General features: G+C 35.9%; 1 protein-coding gene across 1 annotated transcript; it reads left to right on the top strand.

Moving 5' to 3' along the window:
- Window positions 1-1846: 1846 nt before the first annotated feature.
- Window positions 1847-17267, top strand: LOC123660958. Its single transcript, XM_045595976.1, has 3 exons — window positions 1847-4068; window positions 4181-4268; window positions 17097-17267. Exons 1-3 carry the CDS (start codon window positions 1847-1849, stop codon window positions 17265-17267), a joined length of 2481 nt encoding a protein of 826 aa, XP_045451932.1.
- The last annotated feature ends 8536 nt before the right edge of the window (window positions 17268-25803 follow it).

Below are 25803 nucleotides of genomic sequence, written 5' to 3'. Positions count from 1 at the left end.
TGGAATATATATTAGTCAAAATTCATGTCTGCCGGTTCAGTTCCCGGGTGCAACGAATTTGTGTAGAGCTTTGGCTTTTACAAATCGCACCTTTGGAACTGCGCACGTGTAGCACAGAGTAGATGTGTCGTAGAGAACAGTGATAAATTTGTATTTTACGCTAAGGAATATTTTATATTTCAAGCTTTGTCTATACTATTTTATTATAAAATACACATTTGTCATACACACACGGTCATATATTCCTAAGCATGTGTATTAGTTAATAGTCGTCTAATATATATAAATTTTTGTGTAATAAATATATGTATATTACACCGAATGGCCGTGTGCTGCCGGCAGAGTAGAATAGCACCACCCCCTTTCTTCCCGTGGGGGTCGTAAAAGGCGACCGAGGGATTAACCTGGCTCAAAATTATCAGGGTCCTGGAGAAGGAAAACTTCACTTGAAACCCGGAACGGGGTCTCCGTCAGGCATTCGTGGCATAGCTCTAAATGCGAAAGACCCCTGCAGCCAAACTGGCTCCACACGTATCGACTCGTTGTTCCTGTGGGCCTCGCCAGTGAGGTCGAGAGGGTGGCGCAGAGCTTAGGCAACTCTGCGTTTTCCTTAAGAATGTCCTAGGCGACACAGTGTCTGTCTGTGGAGAGGATACTCCACCCACGTCAGCTCGGCTTCGTGGAAAATAACACGGGGAGTGGCAGTTACCAGTTTTAAGTCCGCGCGTATGGACGTAAGCGCGGGCGCTAGGGGTCGCTCTCGTCAGTGGGAGGGTCCATCGAAGGCCCACTGATTGGTTACCGCCCGCTTCAAGCTGGGCAGCCCCCGGCCAGTAGGGTACCGATCCGTCTCGGTGCTGGTTTGTTCCTTTAGGGTGTAGGGAGCACCAGACTATATCTGGATAATTGGCGCCGTTATCTAGCACACCTGCGGATAAAGGTCAAAATAATAATAAAAAAACAAAGAACCAACATAACACTGCCATGCGCATTTCGACATGGAATGTCCGTACTATGAGGACAGGTCTCCCGAACACCTGCGGAGATTTACAGAACGTACAAGATCCGCGTAAAACCGCAGTGATTGATATGGAGCTCTGTCGGCTGGGTGTATCATTATGTGCCTTGCAAGAAACGAGACTGCCTGGTGAGGGATCCATTCGTGAAAAAAATTATACATTTTTCTGGAAAGGTAAAGACACTGAAGCCGTTCGCGAGCATGGTGTTGGCTTTGCGGTAAGAAACGACCTCCTGTCATCCATAGAAACACCACACGGTGTGTCGGAGCGTGTTATGGTGTTGCGTCTAAATACCAAGTGCGGTTTTATTACAATCATCTCCGCCTACGCTCCAACGTTGATGGCAACCGATGAAGCCAAAAGTCAGTTCTACGACCAACTTGAATCTGTGATACAGAAAGTAAAACCCCGAGACCGCCTTTACATCTTGGGTGATTTAAATGCTCGCGTCGGCCAAAATCACAGTGCGTGGCCAGAATGTATTGGCACCCATGGCGTTGGTAAGATCAACGAGAACGGGCAACGCTTGCTCGAATTCTCTTCAAGACACTCACTTTGCGTTACCAATACCTACTTCAAGGGAAAGCCATCAAGTAAGGTTTCCTGGAGACATCCACGCTCTGGTCATTGGCATCAACTTGACCTAATACTCACTAGAAAGAGCGACCTGGGCGAAACACTTCACACACGTACCTTTCACAGCGCCGAATGCGAAACAGACCACTCCCTCGTCGTGGCGTGTATTGCCGTCGTAAAAAAAAAAGATCCACACATCCAGGCCGTTCGGTAGAAGACGAATTGCTCTTCAAAATACCAGAGACGATGAGATGGTCCAAAAATATGAGACTTCGGTTCGCAGCGAAACCGCTTCCTGGGATGCTTCTATGTCTGTAGATGAAGAGTGGAGTAAAGTCAAACGACTCCTAACAACAACAGCTTGTGAAGTATTTGGCCACCAGGATACTAAATCACAGGACTGGTTTATTGACAACATCCAGCAACTTCAACCTCTGCTGGATTCCAAACGTAAGGCAGCTCTAAACTACCGAAAAAACCCCTGTCCGAAATCATCCGATGAGCTTAGAATTGCTAAAGCAAATTTGCAACGTAGTACGCGGCACTTTGTTAACGCTTACTGGAACGACCTCTGTATGAGCATTCAATCTTGCGCAGACACGGGTAATTTTGGCGGCGTTTACTCAGGAATCAGAACCGCTTTAGGGCCAGTTATTAAGAAGACAGCTCCACTAAAAGAAGCTGATGGCACTATTATATCAGATAGCCTGAGGCAAATGTCGAGATGGGTGGAATATTACACCGGTCTATATTCACAACCAGTGGACGTTCAGCGGGAGGCTGTGCATAACATGCCAAAACTGGCCACCTGGGAGGAGCTAGACGATCCGCCTACTGTAGAGGAATTGCTCAAAGCTGTCAAGCAGCTAAAATGCGGCAAAAGCCCCGGCAGCGATGGCACCCACGCCGAAATAATCAGACTCAAGTGTATATTACCTGTTCTGCACAATCTATTGTGGAAATGCTGGGAAAAAGGATACATACCGCAAGATATGCGCGACGCTAACATCATAACTTTATATAAGGGTAAAGGCGACCGCGGCGATTGTAACTGCTACCGTGGGATATCCTTACTAAGCATAGTAGGCAAGCTTTTTGGACGAGTGGTTCTTGGGCGAATCCAGAAACTAGCTAATCGTGTGTATCCGGAATCACAGTGCGGGTTTCGTGCACAGCGTTCCGCAATCGATATGGTGTTTACGCTCCGACAACTACAGGAGAAGAGTAGGGAGCAGAACATACCTCTGTTTGTGGCGTTTGTTGACCTGAATAAGGCTTTCGATACGGTTAGCAGAGATGGACTATATAACGGACTTGAAAGCATTGGGTGTCCATCAAAACTTCTGAGCCTGACGAAATGCTTCCATAAAGATATGAAAGGTTCTGTCATATTCAACGGAAACACATCCGGTCCGTTCGAGATGCGTAGAGGTGTACGACAGGGCTGCGTATTGGCCCCTACCCTGTTTGGTATATTCTTTTCATTACTCTTAAGAGAAGCGTTCGGCAATGACCAACAGGGTATCCATTTTTATACGAGGACGGATGGGAAGCTCTATAACATCACAAAACTTCTCAAATCCAAGCGTAATCGCGAGGACATTTTTGTAGACAGCCTCTTATTTGCCGATGACGCAGCTTTTGTCGCTGACTCCGCTCTCGAGCTTCAGACCATATTGGACAGGTTCGCCCGGGCATGTGCACTGTTCTCAATGACGATAAATGCCAAAAAAACCGTTGTGATGGTGCAGGGAAGCACGAAAATACCGAAAATTACGTTGGATGGCGTGCCCCTGGCTGTCGTAAACAAGTTTGCGTATCTAGGGTCTACCGTGTCGAACAATCTCTCGCTTGATGCGGAGATCGATATTCGTATCGGCAAAGCGGCGACCACCTTCGGGCAGCTTAATACGAGAGTATGGAAAAACAAACATCTTACCACGCGTACCAAGATGATCGTCTATCAGGCATGCATCTTGAGTATTCTCTCTTACGGAGCTGAAACCTGGACGACGTACGCGAAACAAGAACGTCGACTAAACGCCTTCCATATGCGCTGTCTTCGTAACATCTTGGGCATATCCTGGGAGGACAGAGTTACCAACGAGCGGGTTCTTAATATTGCACAGCTGCCTAGCTTCACAGCGTTACTCAAGCAGAAGCGGTTGCGTTGGCTAGGGCATGTGCATCGAATGGAGCCCTCGCGCCTGCCTCGGCGGATCTTGCTTGGTGCTGTAGCAAACGCAAAACGTAACTTGGGGAGGCCCATGCTACGGTTTAAGGATTGCGCTAAACGAGATATGCACGCCTTTGGTATCGACCACCAAAACTGGGAAGCAGTTGCCGAGAGTCGTGACGGATGGCGTAAAGTTGTTGTGGACGGACGCAAGATACACGATCAAGCTTGGTTTGAGACTTTAGCGGCAAGAAGAACGCGACAACAACAAGCTTCTTCCGTCGCTGACACCACCCGGTTTACCTGCAGGGCGTGTGGCAAAGGTTGTCGCTCACGTATCGGCTTATTTAGTCACGAAAAGAGCTGTGTAATTAACTCAAGCTGACACTGTTTAAATCGTCTGCAACAGACGGATTGAGGCCAATGATGATTACACCGAAACTAAGGGCGGTAATCGAACCAACAACCTTGGTAGAAAAAGCAGAGAGAAAAGACAGGTATGATCTGATCTCTATTTTTTTTTTAAATATATAGACTAGCGCTTGACTGCGATCTTACCTGATGGTAAGTGAAGATGCAGCCTAAGATAGTGCGCGCTTGCCTAGAAGATGCCTATTGACTCTTGATTTGAAAATACCCAAGTTGTAATTATTTGGAAAAACGGAAGCCGGAAGGGCATTCCAAATTTTTACGGTGCGTATTAAGAAAGAGGAAGCAAAACGCTTAGTTCGAGATCGTGGGATTTCAACCACGTAGCGGTGCACACTCAAGCGATGCCTAGCGGTTCGGTGGTAGAATGATGATGGTGGAACCAAATTGTGCAGCTCTTGGGCACACTCTCCGAAATATATTCTGTAAAATACAGACAGACAGGCAACCTTGCGCCGATGTTCAAGACTTTGTAGTCTAGAGTTAACCAGTGGTTCGTCACCGATGAGTCTTCTGGCGCGTCGATCCACAGACTCCAAAGCAGCAAGCTGGTACTTGACAGAGCCATCCCATAAGTGACTGCAGTACTCCATACTGGATCGAACTTGTGCTTGGTACAAAGTGAGAAGCTGTTCCGGTGTGAAGTACTGCCTGACTTTATTGAGGATACCAAGTTTCTTACCGGCAATTTTTGCCTTGGATTCTATGAATTGTCTGAAGTTCATATTAGACGAAATATTTATGCCTAAAAGATCAATATTATCGGTGATCGGTACAGATACACCCCGGAAAGTCGGAGCTAAAGGGAATGGACTCCGTTTAGCGGTGAAAAGACACGCTTGCGTTTTGAGAGCATTAAATTTGACTAGATTGGCGTCACCCCAATCGGGTACCTCTTTTAAGCCAAATTCATGCGTTCAACCAGAGCCTCTCTATGCTCAAGAGTTTCAGCCCCACTAGCTCGGGGACTGGACATGTATCTCTCCGTAACAGTGCTGTCGTCCGCGTATCCAAAGATACCGGGCTTGAGGAGGTCATTAATGTGTAGCAAGAAGAGGGTTGCAGAGAGAACTGATCCCTGAGGGACACCGACATTAACCGCCATCAAATCAAACGAGGAGCCATCCAAGACCACCCGAAATGATTGCCTACTCAGGAAATCTGATATCCAGCCACACAGGCTAGGGGGTATTCCGTAAGCCGAAAGCTTACTCAATAGGCTCTCATGCCAGACCCTGTCAAATGCCTTCGAGATATCAAGTGAGACGGCTAGCGCCTCTCCGTGCTTATCCAAGGCTTCGCCCCAGATGTGCGAGGCATACACTAAAAGATCCTCCGTGGACTTGTTGCGGCGGAAACCGTATTGCTGGTCCGACAGGAGGTCATTCAATTCGAGGTATGCAAGGAGCTTATCGTTCAGTATGCGCTCCAAACTTTTACACAGTATGGAGGTGATATCGATTGGTCTATAGTTAGCCTGGTCGACACGACTACCCTTTTTAGGTACAGGTTGTACATTGGCAATCTTCCAAGCTTTAGGAACCTGAGCTGATTTTAGAGAGAGGCGGTACAAGCGCGTTACAACCGGAGACAACTCAGGAGCACATGTTTTAAGAACTCTAGCTGGTATCCCGTCAGGGCCACTAGCCTTATTCGTATCCAAATTGCGGAGCACTCTCAAAACCACCGTTTGGTGAATGCGAATATATCGGACATAGCGAAGTTGGAAGGTGAATGTCTAGGAGGTGAGGCATTACCAGCATCAAGGTGCGAATTTTCCGCAAACAGGTTTGCTAAAAGGTTAGCCTTGTCTATTTGTCAAATGCAGCACGCCAATATTCCTTATCTAAGTGACATTATACATAACAACCGCTCTGGTGCGTGTAGTCAAGCCTTGTTAAATTTGCAGTTATAATTGAGAAAATAAACACCTAGGACACATAAACAAGCATTTCTATACATTTGTACGAAAAGAAAAATTACAGTATTATATCTATACGTACACAACATAAACAAGCATTTCTATACATTTGTACGAAAAGAAAAATTACAGTATTATATCTATACGTACACAACATAAAGCTTTTACGAAAAATTATTTACACATGTTATAAATGTCACCGCGGAAAAGTTATAATATTACTTTTTCACGATTATACGCACGTAATTTTGATTGAAAAAATAATGTAATATTTTTCAGTTTCATTAGTCGCCATTGTCAAAAAAACTCAGTAATTATTTGTTTAAATTATTTGAACTGAATTATTACTGCACAAATTTACAAAATTGATATTAGAAGTTTCTCTATGTCTGTTTGAATCTATGGTAATCTCAAAAGACTCATACATCACTTCACTATAGGCGTTCTCGGTCCAGATAAATCAATCGGTTGGAATAGTTGCCGAATATATTAAATATTTTTATCTAAACACGTGTGATGGACCGTACATCGTAGGCTCATTTCATTTGTTGTTTGATACATTTAGCGATGTTTTGTTACGTGCTAAAATATGTTTAGTTATCATACTGTCTAACCGACTTCAAAAAAAAGAAAAAAGTTTCTCAATTCGAGCCATAAGCACACTGCCAACATTAAATTTAAAATACAGTAAAAATTTATAATTTTCGAACACTATTTTACTACATTTAGTGCAAGTATCACTTTTAAGCTTAAAAAAATATTATTTTAAAATTTTCTCTTTCTATTACGAAATTCAATTTTTATTTTCATTCGTTTCAAGTGTTGAGCGTTCTTTTTTCGATCGCACTCTACTCTGAGCGGTCGTTTTAAACATTTCAAATATGGAAAATGCAACAGATTATTTGGTTTTATTTCATGCAATGGAGTCACTCGAAAACTTCCGATACTAGGTGGCTTTATGAAATCACTACCAATACAGAAAGATACTGCAAATGAAATGGAGATTGTTCGTAGTTTCGCATTGCCGGTTCGTTGGTAGCCATTGGTACGTGGCTTTGTATTGCATTATAGGAGTTAGTTTTTTAAATTGTGTATCCATGCTGTTATCGAGTTGCTATAAAAATGGTTCTGAATCTATATATGTTCTGATATTGTAGTGATATTTGATATAACTTTAAATTGTCTTATAGAGTCTCAAAATCGACGAATAAGGGCATAATATTATTATTGGAGTGGAGACCGCGTCTTGGCAAACGCAGTGTGGGACGTCTTGCGGCCCGTTGGACCGACGATCTACGTAAGATTGCCGGTGTAGGCTGGATGAGGATTGCGGAAAACTGGGATTTTAGCGCGAACTTGGGGAGGCCTATGTCCAGCAGTGGACTGCAATAGGCTGAGCCGACTTAGCTGAAGGGCTTATTAAGAAGAAAGGTACCACATTACTCATTGGGTGATACGCATAAATACACTTTGTGTTTTATTGACACATTCATATGACACAGCGGTCATAGTATGACCTGCTGATAGCTGATGCGTTTGCGGTCGCGGGTGCGATCCCCTCTCATGATAAACATTTGTTTTAACCATATAGATGTTTGTCGTGGTCTGGGCGTTTGTGTGTTGTGTATATGTGTGTTTTTTCATAACCCCGGGCACAAGAAAAATCCTACTAGAGGCCGTTGAGTGTTGAGCCGTTGTGAGTTGAGTCTTTACTTAAACCAAGTATGTTATGAGACTGAAGCGCTGTTAAACTATGTTCTAAAAGAATATTTTGGCGACAGAAAGCCTGCTCATCGAAAACATACATGGGATTTAATATAATACGTCAAGTATCATGAAATACACAATCAGTCATAAGTAATTACACAGACTTAAAATAATTTTCATCATTTAAATTTTTCGTTCTTAGAATCTTTAATTTCTCTTAATGCATATTTTATTTTCTACTTTCACACAATTAATATTTAAAATTAAAATTTTAAAGATACATTAGTCTGGCGCTGATACTCGTTTTTTCAAGTAACTCGCAATATAAATTCACTTTAATTTTGTTCAAACGCCCGCGCTCGTAGTACATAATTCTGACATGCCCGTCTGCCGGCCCACTTTTAATTCACCGTACGCCTTCAACCCTCGAATACTAATTGTTGTTGAAATGAGTTATTTTATTCACTCCACTGATCTACACTATGTAATGTATATGAAATTGTTCGTAGTACGCTCTAGAGCGATGATAAATTTAAATTAAAACGATTACGGCATATTGTTGTAATTGTTAGATGTTAATAAACGTATAAGAGTTACAACCGCTCTAAAGTTGTAGTGCGTGTCGGCGCCTTAAACATCGACGGTTTGTGGGTTCGATTTCCGCTAGGAACGGATATTTGTATTTGTTCAAATATCTCTTTCCGGTTTGGTTTTCTGTCGTCACCGTGCCTCGGAGAGCACGTTAAGCTGTCTGTCCCAGTTGTTAAATATATCTGATAATTCGCAGTGGTTCAGCATGTTGGACTTAAAGCTCCAACAGCAGGGGTTTTGGTCGGTAGTGCACCCCCAAGTGCTGAAGCCGACATACGGTCTAGGACTGCCTACCCGGGCATCCTGGATATCACCCGTAAATGGGTTCCTCTGCGATACCAAAAAAAAATGTTGGAGTAAGCTTTAATCCTTCTCCTACATAGAGAAAGGGACCTATCCCAGCTGTGAGATGTTAGAGTTTAAAATATTTCCATCGTTGAATTAATTGATTGAGGTGTTTAGTTTGTTTGAGTATTAGATTATTTTATCAAAATTTAGTACATTTTTAATAATTACGTGCGACGATGATTTCACAATAATGGAGAATTTTCCGTAACCTTTATGAGCAACAAATTTGTTTGCGTTAATTATGTCAGTATTTTCATTGGTTTTTGCTGGAGTTTTTTGTCAAATACAGCATCCAACTATAATATTTAACGGATGCGTCTCGATAAATCAATCGTTTAAGGTGTGCGGGACACGATGAAACCCAAGCAGACTTACAATCACTTAGGACACATCAGGATCATTAGTTATGATTTTTGAGGCATTTTTTATTATTTTTATCAAAAGTAAATAATGAATATGTTAATATTGTTTTGATAATTTTATTTAATTAACAAGCGTCGATGCGACTATTACTTCTTTTCATTAATTAAAAGTTTATATTTTATTTCTGTATTTTATTTTAACAAAACAGTATAACCTACACTGGCTGACCTAGCGATCTCCGAACCACCATATATTATTAATCGTAAATAGATTTTTTTTTTAATTTTTTGTTACACAATCCTTATTCAGAAAATAACAAATAAAAAAGTATTATTCCAATTTGGTCCAGTGATTATTTATATATATTTCAGTCAAAATTCAATTTCTTATATAAAAATAGTTTGTACCTATATGAAAATTTTAAATCGATGCTTCTCGTTTACCGCGTAACTTTCAGCAGCATTTTCCCTCATCATCCACCTTTCATTGAACTTTAAAATTGAAGTTTCCGTCATAAGCGTTCACACTGAATTTCCTCTATTTCACTAGTAAAATATCGCAGTAGACAGGCAATCTCGGTTGCATTACGAAACCGTCTCGTGCCGTGGCAGTGATGGGCGCATTAGCTACTTATCTCAGTGTTTCTGAACAGCTGGAAGGTATTTTACTGGTAGAATGATTATTTTTTAACGAGCTATAACTTGAAACATGAACAGATAGATTCCTGATTCTGTTTTACTTTATTACAACTATCGTTTTCCAGAAATTTAAATATATTAATTGACGGCTTATTACTTTACTCCTGTAAATTTAAATTTCTAATTCCTTTAATTATGCTTCGCGCTTTTACTCAAGGAGAGGTCACATGAAGGTTACAATTCCAATTACCTGCTAAATAAAAGCAATTTCTAATCAACACCATACAATCTAGATATATTATATTCTCAAAAGATTGTCTCGTAACAGATGTACATAAAAAAAAGTTGTTCTATTTTCAGAAACTTTTTCGTATCAAAATGTGTGTACGAATTTACACTAGTAAACGTCGTTCTATTTGATCTATTAGGATCAATACACAGAACAGCTGAACCAAAATAACAGTAAAAGTTAAATGGAACATAAACGCCCTTTTAAAAGAATGTCATTACTAGGAGCACATTCATCTCCTGGAACGCAGAAGGCCTTTGTTCGCAATACTCATTTATTCGGACAAAACTTTTTTTTTTTTGCCGTTAATGTGCAAATTAACCGTCAGAAATACGGAACTCTAAACAATGCCGTTTTTGTCTCCGCACTCGTTTCGAGTTGAACATTTCTCGTGCTGTACGGATTCTTGAATTTTTTTAAATTTTTGTTACATTTCATTTGATGATTTTTCTATTAATAACTTTAATCAATGTTTTGAGAGTTCTTTTAAAGTTTCTTAAAACATTTTGTATTTTATTTCTCTTTATTGAGAAAGGGGTAGGTTGTAATGAAATAAGGTTGGATACTTGATACTGAACTGAAGAGTTTTTTGTTTAATAGCTGTAATATTATTTAAATAAAGTATTTAAAGCCTAATCTAATTATCTATTCTAAATATGTATTTAATGAAATTGATAAAAAAATATCGTCGAAGGGAAGATTTCCATCATCAAACGTAAGCCAGGCGGCCGTTCGATTGAATTAACACGAAACTTTCAGGCCTTTGACAAATTTATCGCCATGATATTTTTACAGCGATCCACCGTAAAAAAGCAAGTTTGACTTCTGAATTTAATTTCATTTATTGCGATTTTCCTTTTTTACCGATTCACAAAACTCAGCTTTACTGCCTGTAAATATAAAATATGTTTCGGTTATATTCTTAATTAAAAAAAGTTTACGATCGGAAACGGCTTTGTTTTCACGAACGTAATTTATACAATTTTAACTTAAGTTGATTACGTATTTATATAACGAAAAGCGATTTTATTTATTATGAAAATATGAAATAAAATTGTAGTCATTTAAAATAAAAATTACTAAAAACGGGTAATTTGTTAAGAATGCTAACTATATGCCTTTACCTTACCTACAAAACAAGTAACAAGTGGCTAGAAAAAAAAACTAATACTTCTTTATTAGCTAACCGTCGTATTTTAATCGCAGTAGATGTAGATAGCCTTCTAACGTAAGAAAATGGTTCATTTCGATTCATTTCAGTATCACAGATATTCTTATCGTAAAAATTTGCAAGGATACATTGTTATATCGTACTTTTAGTATCGGAGACCATAGCACGAAGCTCGTAAGCGGGGGTGACATAAAACGTCCTACGAGCGACGGTCATTAAACAAGATCGCTATCATAATTGAATTAAAAATTCCTTCACGAGCCCTCGGAAGGGAAATGTACCTCCCCCTAGCTGGATAACAGTTTATTTTCATAATTTTCGATGTAACCTTTAAAGCTTCGCCTAAAAATTTTCATGTGAAAGATAGATAACATGAATATGAATTGTGCTTTGTTTTACGTCCAAAAAAAAAACCATTACATAAATCGGAACCAATTAATGAGACCTCATTCGTACCTAAAGCCTATGTACGTAGTTCGTTGTGACTGAGCAATGCCTTTTATCTTTCTAATCTTTATATTTATAGGTATTTCTTGTGTGCGTGTGTATGTCACTGAACTTCTTCTAGACGGCTGGACGGAGTTTGATGAAATTTTTTGTGTGAGTTCAAGGGGATTCGAGGATGGTTTAGATTCGCAATTTGGTCCACTGGAAAATTTTTATTTAACTAATTTTTCATTTATAAGTTAGTTGTTAGTTTTGGAATGTTTTACATTGGATCCGGTAGACTGCGCTACCATCGCAGCATCAAATATTAAATATTATTCTATTTATTATTCTATTTTAGTTTGTCCCGACAGTTGGTGCTGCGATCAAATTGAGAAAAATATTTTAAATTTTGTGTTATGGCAAAACAACGTTTTCGGGGTCAGCTAGTATTTGAATAAAAACTCTAGTTTGTTTGGTTGTAAATGGAAATTCTACTAAAAAATTAGCTTAAGTTTCTAGAGGTTTTTATGTTATTGATTTGCAATAAAATATATCGTATCAACTAGATCAACAAGATGTACATCCTCTTTTGATTGAGACAAAAAAAAATCTGTTTTTATTAATCAGTCTCAAATGTTAAAAAAATTAAATATTTGCAGTAAAAAGGCTACAGTATGAAATTTCAACTATCGCCACGACGCGATAAAACGCCAGTCTCATGGAAAGTAAAGGAATATCTTGACAATAGATATCTAAGGGTAACGTAACTTTAGATGCAGCTCGCAGCGATCCAACGCAGACGCAGCCGCGGGCAGCGAGATAACAAACTTGCATTCTGCATTGTCGTTGGTTCTCATTTTAATGTTTCATAAACTTTAAAATTCTGAACACGTTTTATCTGTATAAGTAGAAATGAATCGCTAAAAATATGTTGTTAAAGGCAAACCACGAGAAACGAACGAAGAACCAATTCGGCTCCTTTTTTAAAGTAAAGTAAATGCTTTTTAAAAAGTTCTTATTATAGTGAAACAACTCTTTCGGATTTTATCGCGGTATCGTATTTCATTATAATGAATGAAATTCGCGTAAACATTAGAAAACAAAGATTCTTACAACAAATATGAATCGTGCAGAAAATGTCGAAATTTAAAAAAAAACGTAAATTATTTTAGCATCAAGCATTTGACATTTCGCAAGACAGGATAATAGGTCAGCTTCCAGTGGGCTAGTCGAAATCGAAATGATTCAAAGTTTTCTTAACTTACATGTCTTATTTATGTCACCTTTTAATTTGAGTGATTGACTCCTTAATGTAATGTCAGCATGCAAAAATTAAAGGATACGTAAAGCCGTTTTTTCTAGACAACTCAATCATTTTTGCTATTTCCATTTATTTCTTATTTGAACTGGATTGGTACTTTACAGGATTTTTTGGGTACAGCTTATTTTGACATTAGCTAATTAAATCATCATTGAGGTAGGGCATAGCAGGATTTATCTTGGTCAAAATATGGAGCAGCTCAATTGGGAAAGTACCTCAACCTTCCAGAAGATCACAGATAAATACCACTTCTTTCAAGTAGTCTTGTGTTTCTATGGTGAGTAAGGTGGGTAGAGTTCCTCAGGGTCAGAAGTAGCGAGGTTTTTAATAGTATTATAAGTGTCTAAAGGCTACGGTAACAGCTTACCATCAGGCGTACTTACTTGTTTGCCGTCCAAGTCACAAGTAAAAAAAAAAGTTAACAGTTTCGGTGAGGGTTCAAATTCATAATTACCGAAGGCTTTTGTAATACTTTGCAAAGTCCTTGAATAAGCTAAATAATAAAAGCGACGTTGGAATTTCCTTGCATAAGTAAAATTTCAATCCTAAAAATTTAAGGTTTTTAAATTTTTTTATTTAAAATACTTTAATCGCTAGTAATGCAGATTAACAGATATAACGTACGTTATTCATAAGCAAAAAATTTAAGTTTATTAACATAAATTCCTCTTCAAATGTTAATCTGAACATCGTTGGAAGAATTCTAGATTAACTGACAAAAAATTAATCGAAAAATGCTTGGTGCATTTTAACTTATTTCTGTAAAATGTTATTCAAACATAACAATTTTAAAATAATAATTAACCAATTTAGTTCAGAATTTCCGCAAATTACAATTAAACGACGAAACTAAATACATAATTCTTTACTAAGCGGGTAACTTATAATTCGAAAGAGGAAAGGATTTTAAAAATTGGCTTTGTCTGAGGAAGTTTTCTTTTCTTTAGAAAGGACTGAGGCCTTAAAACGTCACGTATCGACGCATTGAAGCGAGACATCCCTACTAATATTATAAATGGGAATGTGAGTTTGTTTGTTACACTTTCAAGCGAAAACTACTTAAACTATCACCATGAAACTTTGTATACATATTCTTGGAAGTGTTAGAAGTAGCATACGATACTTTTTATTAAAACAATTCAATACAAGCGAATTCGTAAGTAAAAGCTAGTTATACATAAAGATGGCTTATAGCGCATGGGTCGTCTGGAATGGTGCAATATTAATATAATGTACTGTAACATTAATATCACACTCATACATTCAAACCTGTATTCAGGTAACAAAACTTGCAGTAACTCCTTCCAGACGAATGTGACGGAGACTTTGTCATTTAACTTATACGTTTAAAGACAAGCACGGAGGAGCATAAAATACAGAAGTATCAAACTTAGTTAATAACACTATATGAATAAAACTTTGTAAAACTGATAACAGAAACTCAATGTTGAATGCTATGTATGCATATAAGAATTTACTATAACTATTATTCTATTGTGAAAAAGAAATTATTTAATATTAATGCTCTATCATGTTTCGAACTATTTTTATGAAATGCACTTCAAAAGCCGATTCATAATTGACTACTGCGGTTTGTTAACAATAACATATATTCACCCGACCGTTAGAATGCGAAGGTAAATTTCGCAATTGTCAATATAGGTGTCATAGCTTAGGTGTGAATTCGGAAGTTCGGGATCGACCGAGAACACCACGGTTCAAATTCCATGTCTCCAGATCGATTATTTTTTCCTGTTTTTTCTAATTGCACTCATGATTTTTTATTTAAATAAACATATTCATATTTTAAAATATGTAATTCGTATTTAAATATGATTTTCAAAAAACACGATTTACTAAAAATACCTAGCTAAGCTCGGTCACCCAGGTCCTACAGGTAATACAGACTGACAAAGAACGTTATTTATATATTCCCTTCAATTGTCACAATTAAGAAACCAACACATACAATTCTTATTCAAAATACAACGCGAGGTTTCGCTTAATTGAAAAATTCTCAGCATACCAGCCTTTAAACTGTAAACTATACAACATCTATGGACCGTAATAAAATAACAAAATTCGAAATGAATTTCGGTAATTCAGGTGTTTCAATTAGTGGGAATACGTAGCAACGCCCGGCTTAACGTAATAACAGTTTGACGTTTCGGTACCTAATACGCATTCACCTGCTTTAGATTTTCCAAGGTATAATCGAATAATGAACCGCATACGACCGGAAAGAGTGCGTGCTTTTTGAGAATTACAATTTTGATACAGTGATAAACCTTACAATTGAGATATGTTTAGCAAGAAGTCTCCAAACTTAGTAAAATGGAACAGATATTTATAAAAATTAAATTAATATTACATAATTATATTCTTTTAATTTTGTATTATAATACTAAGGTATTTAGTGACATACTGCGACAAACAAATACTGTTCACATTTAAACATTTTAAACGATTAAAAAGTTTTCTTGATCGTATAACAATTATGGCTTGTACCATCAAGTCGTAGTGAGAAAGTTTAGAGGCTAATAAACCTGCTTTTACCTAATGGTTTCCACTACCGAACGTAAAGACTTTTACATTAACATTCTCAAACAATCTAGTTCTTTAGTTATTATAGAATATTAAAAACTACTCAAAAACAGAGCGCGAATGATAATAACGAAATTATAAAAATATAATTTTCTTGAAAAATCGCCCCATCTTCAGTCGTATCGCGAAATATTTCACGTCGTAGCAACGTCTATGCACATCTTAATATACGATACTGAATCAAAGGCGCAAGTTTCTTTGTTATGACGTCATTCCATCAAGGGACAATGAACCCGTGCTTTATTACGTGGAAAGGGAGTTCAATTATTTCGGTATTAGCATATTTTCTTAATAAAAGACCCGATTTTTTGAAACTAGCGTCGCTGTTGACGCTGTTTTATTTCAACTCGAGAAATATTAGGTTTTTTATTATAACGAATCATGTTTTTTTCTCTGGATAAATGTTTATTCCCTTCAGAAATATACGAATTTGATGTTAACTAGAATAGTACATATACTTTTTGAGGAATAAATTAATTTTTATTTCGGTCAAAGTTTTTCTATATAATTGTGGCCATAAAAGGGGAGTAAATAAGCCAACACGAGTTTACTATAGTCAGTGTGCTCCAAAAATCCAAGATTGTGTATGTTAACACTTTATACAGTTTCCACCTAATTGCATATAACTGTAAATATTTTTTTGATGTTGATATATTTGCATGCCACAGTATAAAAGTTAAAAGCTCTGTGGTCTCAAAGATTAAAAATTTATTTCTACTTGTTCTAATCTGACTAAGATAGGCGTAGTTACATTAATTGTTGCAAGTTCGTATATTAATGGCCATCATTCATACCGAAAGTTATAATTTTGCGACCTGGACCTCGAGCTAAAAGTATTCAAGTAAATATTCCATGTGCTGACGTAAACAAAATAATTAATGAACAAGGGCGTGTTTTCTCGGATAAAAAAAAGGAGCTTAATTCATCACACAGCACCGCTAAGGGTAGGCGGATAATTTCTTTACTAAGAGTATAATGTTTGTTATGTTTTTCTTGATCACATGATGCGAAGATCTACAAAAATAATACACCGAATAGAAACAAATACTTGTAACCATGAACGCGGATGAACCCGGGCGGCTTGTCTTGTTTCATACACGAAAGACTATTAAAAGTTACGGTGAAATATTTCATTCACGGAATATAACGTTATTATTATTATTTTTCGAACAACTCAATTAAAAATCAAGTTAAATTGAACACACCTTATTTTCAAATCTATCATTGATCGAATCATATCTACACTTGATCTAATCGAATCAACTAATTCCGGTGACTATGACAGTCATTTATGTTCGTCTGTCCTATTGAGTACGGATAACTTAGATCTGTACATAATGTAAATAGTCATCTATTTGCATGAATAAATTAATGAATAAATCAACAGCTTAAAACATAACATATCATTTAATATTGAAGAAAGGGGTGATGAAACCATAATATATTCAAATTTAATATGTATTAAAATGGCACATCTTCTGACAACGTCCTTAAAGTATATTAAATACGACCAGGTTTTCCGAGTCAAGGATCCCACATTACCATCACCTTCAACGTTTAACTCCATCTACGAGATATTTTATAGAAGAGCGCTTTGCAGAATTCAGTTTTATACGGTAAAGGATAAAGTCAAAGGTATTAACAAAAAAGATGACGTTCCTACACGAGCTGTTGCAAGTGAATGAAATTTTATTAGTTATTAATTTATGCCTTAGGTAATAATATATGTCGAAGTTCTTTCCAAGTGATATCGTTTATAGAAACAATATGTCTGACTAGTACTTTCTTTACGTTACCTCTTACAGTTTTATTATCCTCTTACAGTTACATATGTCGTGGTTATCATCACCTGCTTGATATTTTCGTCCTATAACGTTCTCGACTTGACAGGCTTATAGAAACAATGAGAATATTTCAAAATCCAAATGGACCACGAAATGGACGACGAGACTAACGCGAGATACACAAAAATATAAATGAACATGTGGCCTGTATTATGTCTGATGCCTTTTTTATAAAACGAAATGCTTACGCTAGCTCAGAGTCTTAGACTTTATTCTATACACTTGCAATGCCAAAAATTACTGCTATTATTACTAAAAACATTTTCAATTAAAATTTTCTCCCTGAAATGATTTAATTATATTTTTAAATTTTTTTCATCATTCTTAATCAACATTCTGAGGTCTCATTTAAATTTAAAACTACCCGTATATACTATTTAGCTAACTTAGACATAGGAGTCGCCAGATTGATACATGTACCTAAATAATTAAGAATATGAGGTCGTCTCATGATTATTCACACATGACTTCTAGGTACGTTGCTATCTAGTAGCGAAATAGTTATCGATGAACTCATATACCTACATATATATGAAATCCTTGGTAATATATATTTCGTATGTAACAAACGAAATTTTAAGAAATACATCTCGAGACCCTCGCTATAAAGTTAGACGTTGCGTTATCAAATTTAAATTCCTACGTTCAAACGATTGAAATAAACCGTTTGGCATTACAACGCGTGCCGCAATAAAACTTAAAACGTTGCATGACCATGCATTAATGAGGCGGTAATCTCCTGATATTAAAACATGAAGGGCCCTCATACACTCCCTACGAGAGACGGTGGCCCTTAAGTACTAAACTTGACATGCAAACAAGGTACAATATTAAAACCCTTTCATCGCGCAGTTATGTAGACGTATATTCACTTTATTGGAAATAAGGTATGTGTAATCCTAACTTTAAATATTAATTATTAAATTAAGTAGCAACAATTTCTAAAAGTTTTTTTAACCCGCTACGAATATAAGTTTGTTAGGGTGGAATCTTAAAATTTGATTTTGAAGCATATATCTTCAACGGATTGAGCTGAAATTTTGTATATACGTTTATTTTGAATGACAATGCATGGTAAGCTGTGTGACGACATTCCAAATCCAACATGGCGGAACACCCAAGATGGCGGGCTGGTTATTTTTAATGCACTTCTACAATATCGGTATCATATAAAAAGATCTTGCTGAAAGTAACTCGAAAGATAAAGTGATAATGAAGTTACTCTAAATACTTGTAATGATGGTGGACTATTTTTTCTGCCTTACTTAGTTTTAACTGAGGTAGGGCACAGCAGGAATTTCCTGCTCAAAATATGGAGCAGCCCGACTGGGGTAGTACCTCGACCTTATAGAAGATCACAGCAAAATAATATTGTTTTCAAGCAGTATTGTGTTCCTGTTGGTGAGTAAGGTGACCAGAGCTCCTGGGGGGATTGGGGATAGGGTCGGCAACGCGCTTGCGATGCTTCTGGTGTTGCAGGCGTCTATAAGCTACGGTAATCGCTTACCATCAGGTGAGCCGTACGCTTGTTTGTCGACCTAGTGACATAAAAAAAAAAACACCTCTTATTTGATACTCATAATGTAGTGTACATTATTTGTATCAACTAAGAGGATTTGCTGAGAATACTTTTTTTTGTATCGCAGGGAAACTACTACTGAGAATACAAGGCTAAATAGCTTTATAATAAACTTTTCCTTTCAAACTTTTATTATTAACATATAACGTCGTGTCCTTTTCATGCTAGAGGTTGTCTGGAAGAGATCGCTCTTTTAGCGATAAGACCGCCTTTTGTACATGTCTATATTTTCTTTTACGGTGTAAAATTTTTCTCTGATAGTGTACAATAAAGAGTATTTGTATTGTATTGTATTGTATTGTCAGTATATAATTTATATGATAAAAAAGCTTGTCGCTAGATTTACCATTGTAGATAAACAATTAATTTAAATAACTTGATATGATTGAATTTCATTTAAAAAATATTCGAAGTAAATACGAGAACTAAAATCTCGCATCTTTATTTCACTCATAAGTATATAACACTACTAATTACCGAAAGAAAAAAAAATACGTTAAATACAAATAAATTAAAAGAAGAAGAAATATCTATATATAATTAAGAAATTATCAGCAAGAAAAATTCTCGAAATGTTCGGGACGGAAATATTCCAATCTCTTGTCGTCCCGGCCTCCACGCTTGAAGTATCAATGGGTAATTTAATTAAAAAAAGGCATTACCGACGAATCCTTCCTAATTGACGTGACAGGAACAGGCGGCGGGATCGATTATGAATTACCTATTCGACTCGTCTTTTCTTTAATTCTTCCGTGTACCTACGATTTACGATGTGTGCGTTCGGGTGTCTCGTATTAATAGTGTACAGACACTACAACACAGATATACATTTACTCGTACAATACATATATACATATACATATTCGTATTTGGATATACTGTGTCGCGCGTAAACGAAGAATAAAGATATACGTTACAACTGTATTAGGACTTTTGTTGCTTTAAGACCAAGTTTACAGGTAGCTCATAAAGTTTGTATCACACATATATCATATATAATGATATATGATATATATGATGAGAATGAGGTAAAATATGCCCTTAGCGCTGAATTTATAACTACGAGTATTGGTTTCAAAAGTTGCCAATAGAAATGTCTAACAGATAAATAGAAGAAACGGGGAAATTATATCAAAATCTTTTATGTATTGGATACCCTTATGTGTCTATTCTTATTACTATTATTAATTATCAGAATTACCGTGTTATAATATTGATTTCTAGTAGATATTTAGATTTAAGAATTTGTATTTTTGTCAGAATGTCACCGCAAGTGATAACTATACCTAATTAAACATTTTTATCCTTTAATTCGATGTCCTTCTCGAAAGACATTTACAGTTATTGAAATAATTTTTGGGTGTTTTTAAATACAAGTTGGTGATAAAATTTTATAAAATGTTCCTTATTATATTGATGTTTCATGTACATACTCATTTGCAGCGATGAAAGCGCTGCATGCGTAAAGTACTTATTGTATGATATAAACACTTTACAGCGCTTCTAAATGAAAATGCAAACATTAAAATTTGACCATATATTATATATTACCTTCCACGGGAAATTCAAAATTGTCATAAAACTAAATTTTGTCTTTGTTATGATGGATAGGACAAGTATTTTTGTAAAAAAAAAATTAAAAAAAAATCTACTTTGAAATGTTTTCCATAGTTTTGTAAGTAGGCGTAATTTAATGTAGGTTACAAAATAAAATCTAAAATTGAAGTAATATTAGAACAAATGCAATTAGTTTCAATGGAGGACTGCATATTAAAAATGTTGTTACGGCGAGCAGCCCAAGTATCACAAAATTGTACATTCCTCCAAGACGTATGGAATTCAATAAAGTGCACTGGGAATAAAACACGAAAATACCACAAAAATTTATTTGTGCTTACATTTGCGACCCATCTAAAATTAGTATTACATTCAGTTAAAGTAGGATAAATAAGAAATTACACAAATTACTTTTAGGTGCATAATTTTTTTTTTATAAATCTGTATATATTTTTATTGTGGTTTTATAAAATTTAAGAAATGAACAATAAATATCATTAAAACTACCGCAAAAATTGTGTTCTGTAATCTGATATCTCACGCTTTATTTTATACCGTAAATGAAGTCATAGCTTTCAATTATCGGTTATTTTCAATCCCCGTCAGGTTTCATATGCGATGTTTAAGGCAACAGTCATATCAGTAAATTTAAATAAAAAAATAAATGAACCCCTCACCATATATCACGTTTGTAGTATTTTGGAATGCAATCGAAAGTTCCAGACGATTTACGCGGTGCCTAGTGACGTATGGACCCTATTAGCGCAATCCATCCTGTAACCTGAATTATTTAGTAGTATGCACTTAGGTGCATTGGGGTCATTGTGAGCGCGGCCCGGGAACGATCATGATTTTGACCACAATGTGCGGCATTCATTATTTACATTCAGAGCTTTACAACTACACCTATATTTATTTCAAAATATTTAAATTCGATTGATATTGTAATGAACATAACTGTTTATTTTATTATGTCGTTTCGAGAAAATCTAAAAAAGTCGTACATCAAGGGCTAGACTTTTGTCATTTCATAAAGGCTGAAAATTTCTCAGCGCATGCTCCCAAAACCAAGAGAAGCAATGGTTTAATATGAAGTTTAAGTCATAGTGGCTTTGGCAGGTACCGGGTAGGAAAAATATACAGAGACAAAAATTAGGTTGCAAGCAGTTATCAAAAATTGAGTAATATAGCAAAAATTTAATGTTTTATTAGTAATCCATGAACCCTTTTTAACGAAGCTTTTTTTTCTTAGAAATATTGCAACAAGAATAAATAATACACTTGGCGACCTAGATATGTTCATAACTAATAAATATACGCAAAAAAAAAACCGTGACACTAAATTTTTATAAATTAAGCATTTGAGTCTATTAGTTAATATACATTTTGTCAGTACTCCGTACTCGACTTAATAATTATTGGTCATTTTTGTATTCAACTAGTGCTTCACCCCCGTAAATATTCAAGTTGTTTAGAAGGCTTAATAAGCCGTAAAAGTAGCTCTTAGCGGCACGTGTCTGAACTAATTTCTCAATAAAATTTGAGTACATACGACATGGTTGCCTATTTGTAGTATTAACACCCTCTTATTTGAAATAAGGGTTGTGTTCTGTAGAAATTTATTAGTTATATATAACTGTATATTGTATATCAATATAGTAACTTCCAATGATTATTGGGTTTTGGAATGTATATAAGAAAAAAAAAACACACCCACGGTCGTCTGGTCCTATAGTAAGAAACTTAATGCTTGTTTTATCCGTAACAGCCGACTGTTACAGCTATTTTTTTTTGACAATTATACATAGAAATAATACACATATAAATATATAAATACAAATATTACACCCAGACACAGTCGGGAACCCGGGCAACCCACGAAACAGAAAGCAGGGCCACTACAATCATTGGCAACGGACTAGTCAAAAATGTAAATATCTGTATAATTTTTACGCGCTATAAATTATTATAGCTTATTTTTATATTGTTAAACACTCGTTATGGGTGCCTCGGTAATATTAGCTATGATAAGTTTCAAGCTTAGTAGATACTTACATATTCAAAGAACGCCATTGCCATCAACAATGGTTGTACCATAAATCAAATTATTAAAAACTATATAACGATAGAGCTGAATCCTTAAAACCGTAAAAGATAGACAGTTAAAATATTGACATACCTATATTTATTTCCATGACCATTATAATGAACTATAAAAAAATATTAAAATTTTCAATTTACAGGGCTTTACGAAAACGATTTTTCATTGTTAATTATCGTAATTTAGATATAATCTTTAAAATCAGTTGATTTCATTGTCATTAATTCATTTTGGAACTACTGACCTTGATAAAAAACTTACTACCGTTCACACTACTGAAGAAAACAGAATATTGTAATCGTTAAATTTTATTGTATTTGTTTTGAAACCAAAAAATGATTTTAACATCTACAAGCAACAAAATGAGAATATCAACAACGTAGCTAAAGTCAATTAAGTACGCATTATTAGATATAACTCAAAATCTACTCCTCAGTACTCACTCAATTTTAAATGTGACCACATGTTAAGATCAAGCTTTCGTATAAAAAGAATCATCAAAATTGATACACCCAGTAAAAAGTTACGACACGCAAAAAAACACAGTCGAATTGAGAGTCGGTTAAAATTCTAAAACCAATTGTTATGTATTATTATAAAACTATTGTGCAAAATTACCGTAACCAAAAATGTTGATAATGATAAAGTCACAACCGAGTTTGGTATTGTAATATTAATTGTCACGTCACGGGGATGTTTCCTACCTATCCTTTGTAGATCCCTCGCCCTTGGTTTTATAGACTGTTCTCAATCTAAAAACAATATCTCTAAAGTATTCATAACAAATCGTTGTCTAACGAAGAGGAATAACTACGTAAACACCGGGTTTTTAGCAAGGGGGTGATGTTTCGGGCGTGGTCCCACTTGTAGCGGCTTATATGATAACTGATTGATTTTGTTTTAGAAGGGGAGTTAGTCGGTTCGGGTTGTTATCAATAATATCATATAATGTTTATTCTAGGAAAGGAAGTTATTTTAGTAAACGGTTATTAATCTGGCGTCTTAGAGTAGGTACCATCGGACAATCAATAACTAAATAATAAATAAGGTTCTTATAAAATTCTGGTCTGGAAATAAGAAAATTTAAAATTAGTCCACCTTTGTTAATCAGGAATAGCAATGTGAAAATATTTATTTAATTCACGAAATTTGGCAATATGTCGTTATAAATATAATATATTTAAGTATGCGTTTGCCCGCTGTCAGTGACACCGCACGCGAACAGCCAGCAGTAGGGTGCGTAACTACGTAACGATGGTAACACCATTTAGATTGATGGCAGATGCAATTTGCGACCGACTCGGATTTATTGACTATGATAAAAAACATTTGCGGTACATTTCCATAATGTAATCCCCCAATCGGTTCAATTGCTTATAAAAATGAGTATCATTCTATTGTATTTGTTTTAGAATCCTTTATTGTTTTATGTCAATATATGAGACGTAATTTTCATAGCTTAGTATTTTATTGTCAGAGAACACAGGTAGGGAGCAGCAGGAAATTCACAAACAGCAGGAAATTTCCTATTCAAAATATAAAGCAGCTCGACTGGGTTATTATCTCGACCTTATAGCAGATTACGGTTAAATAATACTGCTTTCAACCTGTGTTGTGTTCCTGTTGGTGAGTAAGGTGACCACAGCACCTTAGAGGAATTGGGGATAGGGTCGGCAACGCGCTTGCGATGCCTCTAGTGTGGCAGACATTTATAAGATAAAAATAATGGTGTTTGCTCGCAAACGAAAAAAAAACCGACTTCAATTAAATCGAAGAGTAATACAACGTAGATCGACGAAAAAATAGTCAAGTAACTACGCGTTATCGAAGATTACTCAAAAAGTAGTTATCAAATCTCTATAAAATTTATATGTGACCACATCAGCATTCGATAAAATTAAAAATTATCAAATTCGGTACACCCAGTAAAAAGTTATTGCGGATTTTCGAGAGTTTCCCTCGATTTCTCTGGGATCCGATCATCAGATCCTGGTTTCCTTATCATGGTACCAAACTAGGGATATCCCCTTTCCAACAAAAAAAGAATTATCAAAATCGGTACATCCAGTAGAAAGCTATGCGGTATAATACAACGTAGGTCGACGAAAAAAGCGTCAAGTAAAAACGCATTATTAGATATAACTCGAAAAGTAGTTGTTAGATCTCAAATAAATTTAAATGGGACCAAATGACACACACCACTTTTCGATTAAAAAAAATTTGTCGAAATCGGTCTACGCGGTCAAAAGTTCTGATGTAACATACATAAAAAAAATACAGTCGAATTGAGAACCTCCTCCTTTTTTTAAGTCGGTTAAAAAGAAAGAAAGTTCCAATTAAGTATATGATAAATACTAAAACTAAAAATATTAAGTGATATATGACTTGCGCGTTAACGAATGTTGCTTAAATCACTTTTTTATGAAAGTTAGTAATTTAAATGAAAAAAATAATGTCAGTCTTATAACATTTATTGCAGACAAAGAATTTTATAGTGTCTTAAATAGTCGAAGTTTAACAAACAAAACGTTACAATTATCTGCCCTTGTCACTATAAACAAAGCGAGTCATATTACAGTTTACTTACAATAGCTATTTGATTGATGCATTTATGTGTATTTGTACTTGATAATTGATATTGTTCTAGGTGACACTAATTGTCACTTCTCTGTGTACACTTCCCTACCGCTTTCACAACGCTGTGTCCTATATGCCCAAAGGTTGTCTGGAAGAGATCGCTTCTCTAGCGATAAGACCGCCTTTGTACACTGTTTTTTATTTGTAATATGTGATTGTATTGATTGTTGTTGTGTACAATAAATTATGTGACTGGATGTCACTCCACCCGCTTAATATATAATAGATACATACACTCCTCGCAACATGAATAAGACCACAAACAGTATAGGCCACTTTTTATTAAACTGATGTATTACAGCTTGTGAAATGTGGTTATAATACTCTTATGAGTTCAGTAAACAATTGATATTAATCACGTGGATTTAGGAGATAAACAATAGCAACTGAGTAAATTTAACTAAATATACTGTTACTGTGCCTGCGCAACTTGAATACGACCAGCGAATGAAACTCAAATATTTTTAGAAATAAAAATGTCATTTATTGGTTAGTAATTAGTA

The sequence above is a fragment of the Melitaea cinxia genome, chromosome 16 (genome assembly GCF_905220565.1).
Source record: "Melitaea cinxia chromosome 16, ilMelCinx1.1, whole genome shotgun sequence".
Lineage (NCBI taxonomy): Eukaryota > Metazoa > Arthropoda > Insecta > Lepidoptera > Nymphalidae > Melitaea > Melitaea cinxia.
The sequence above is the reverse complement of the archived record's forward strand: the minus strand, read 5'-3'. Positions and strand labels throughout refer to the sequence as shown.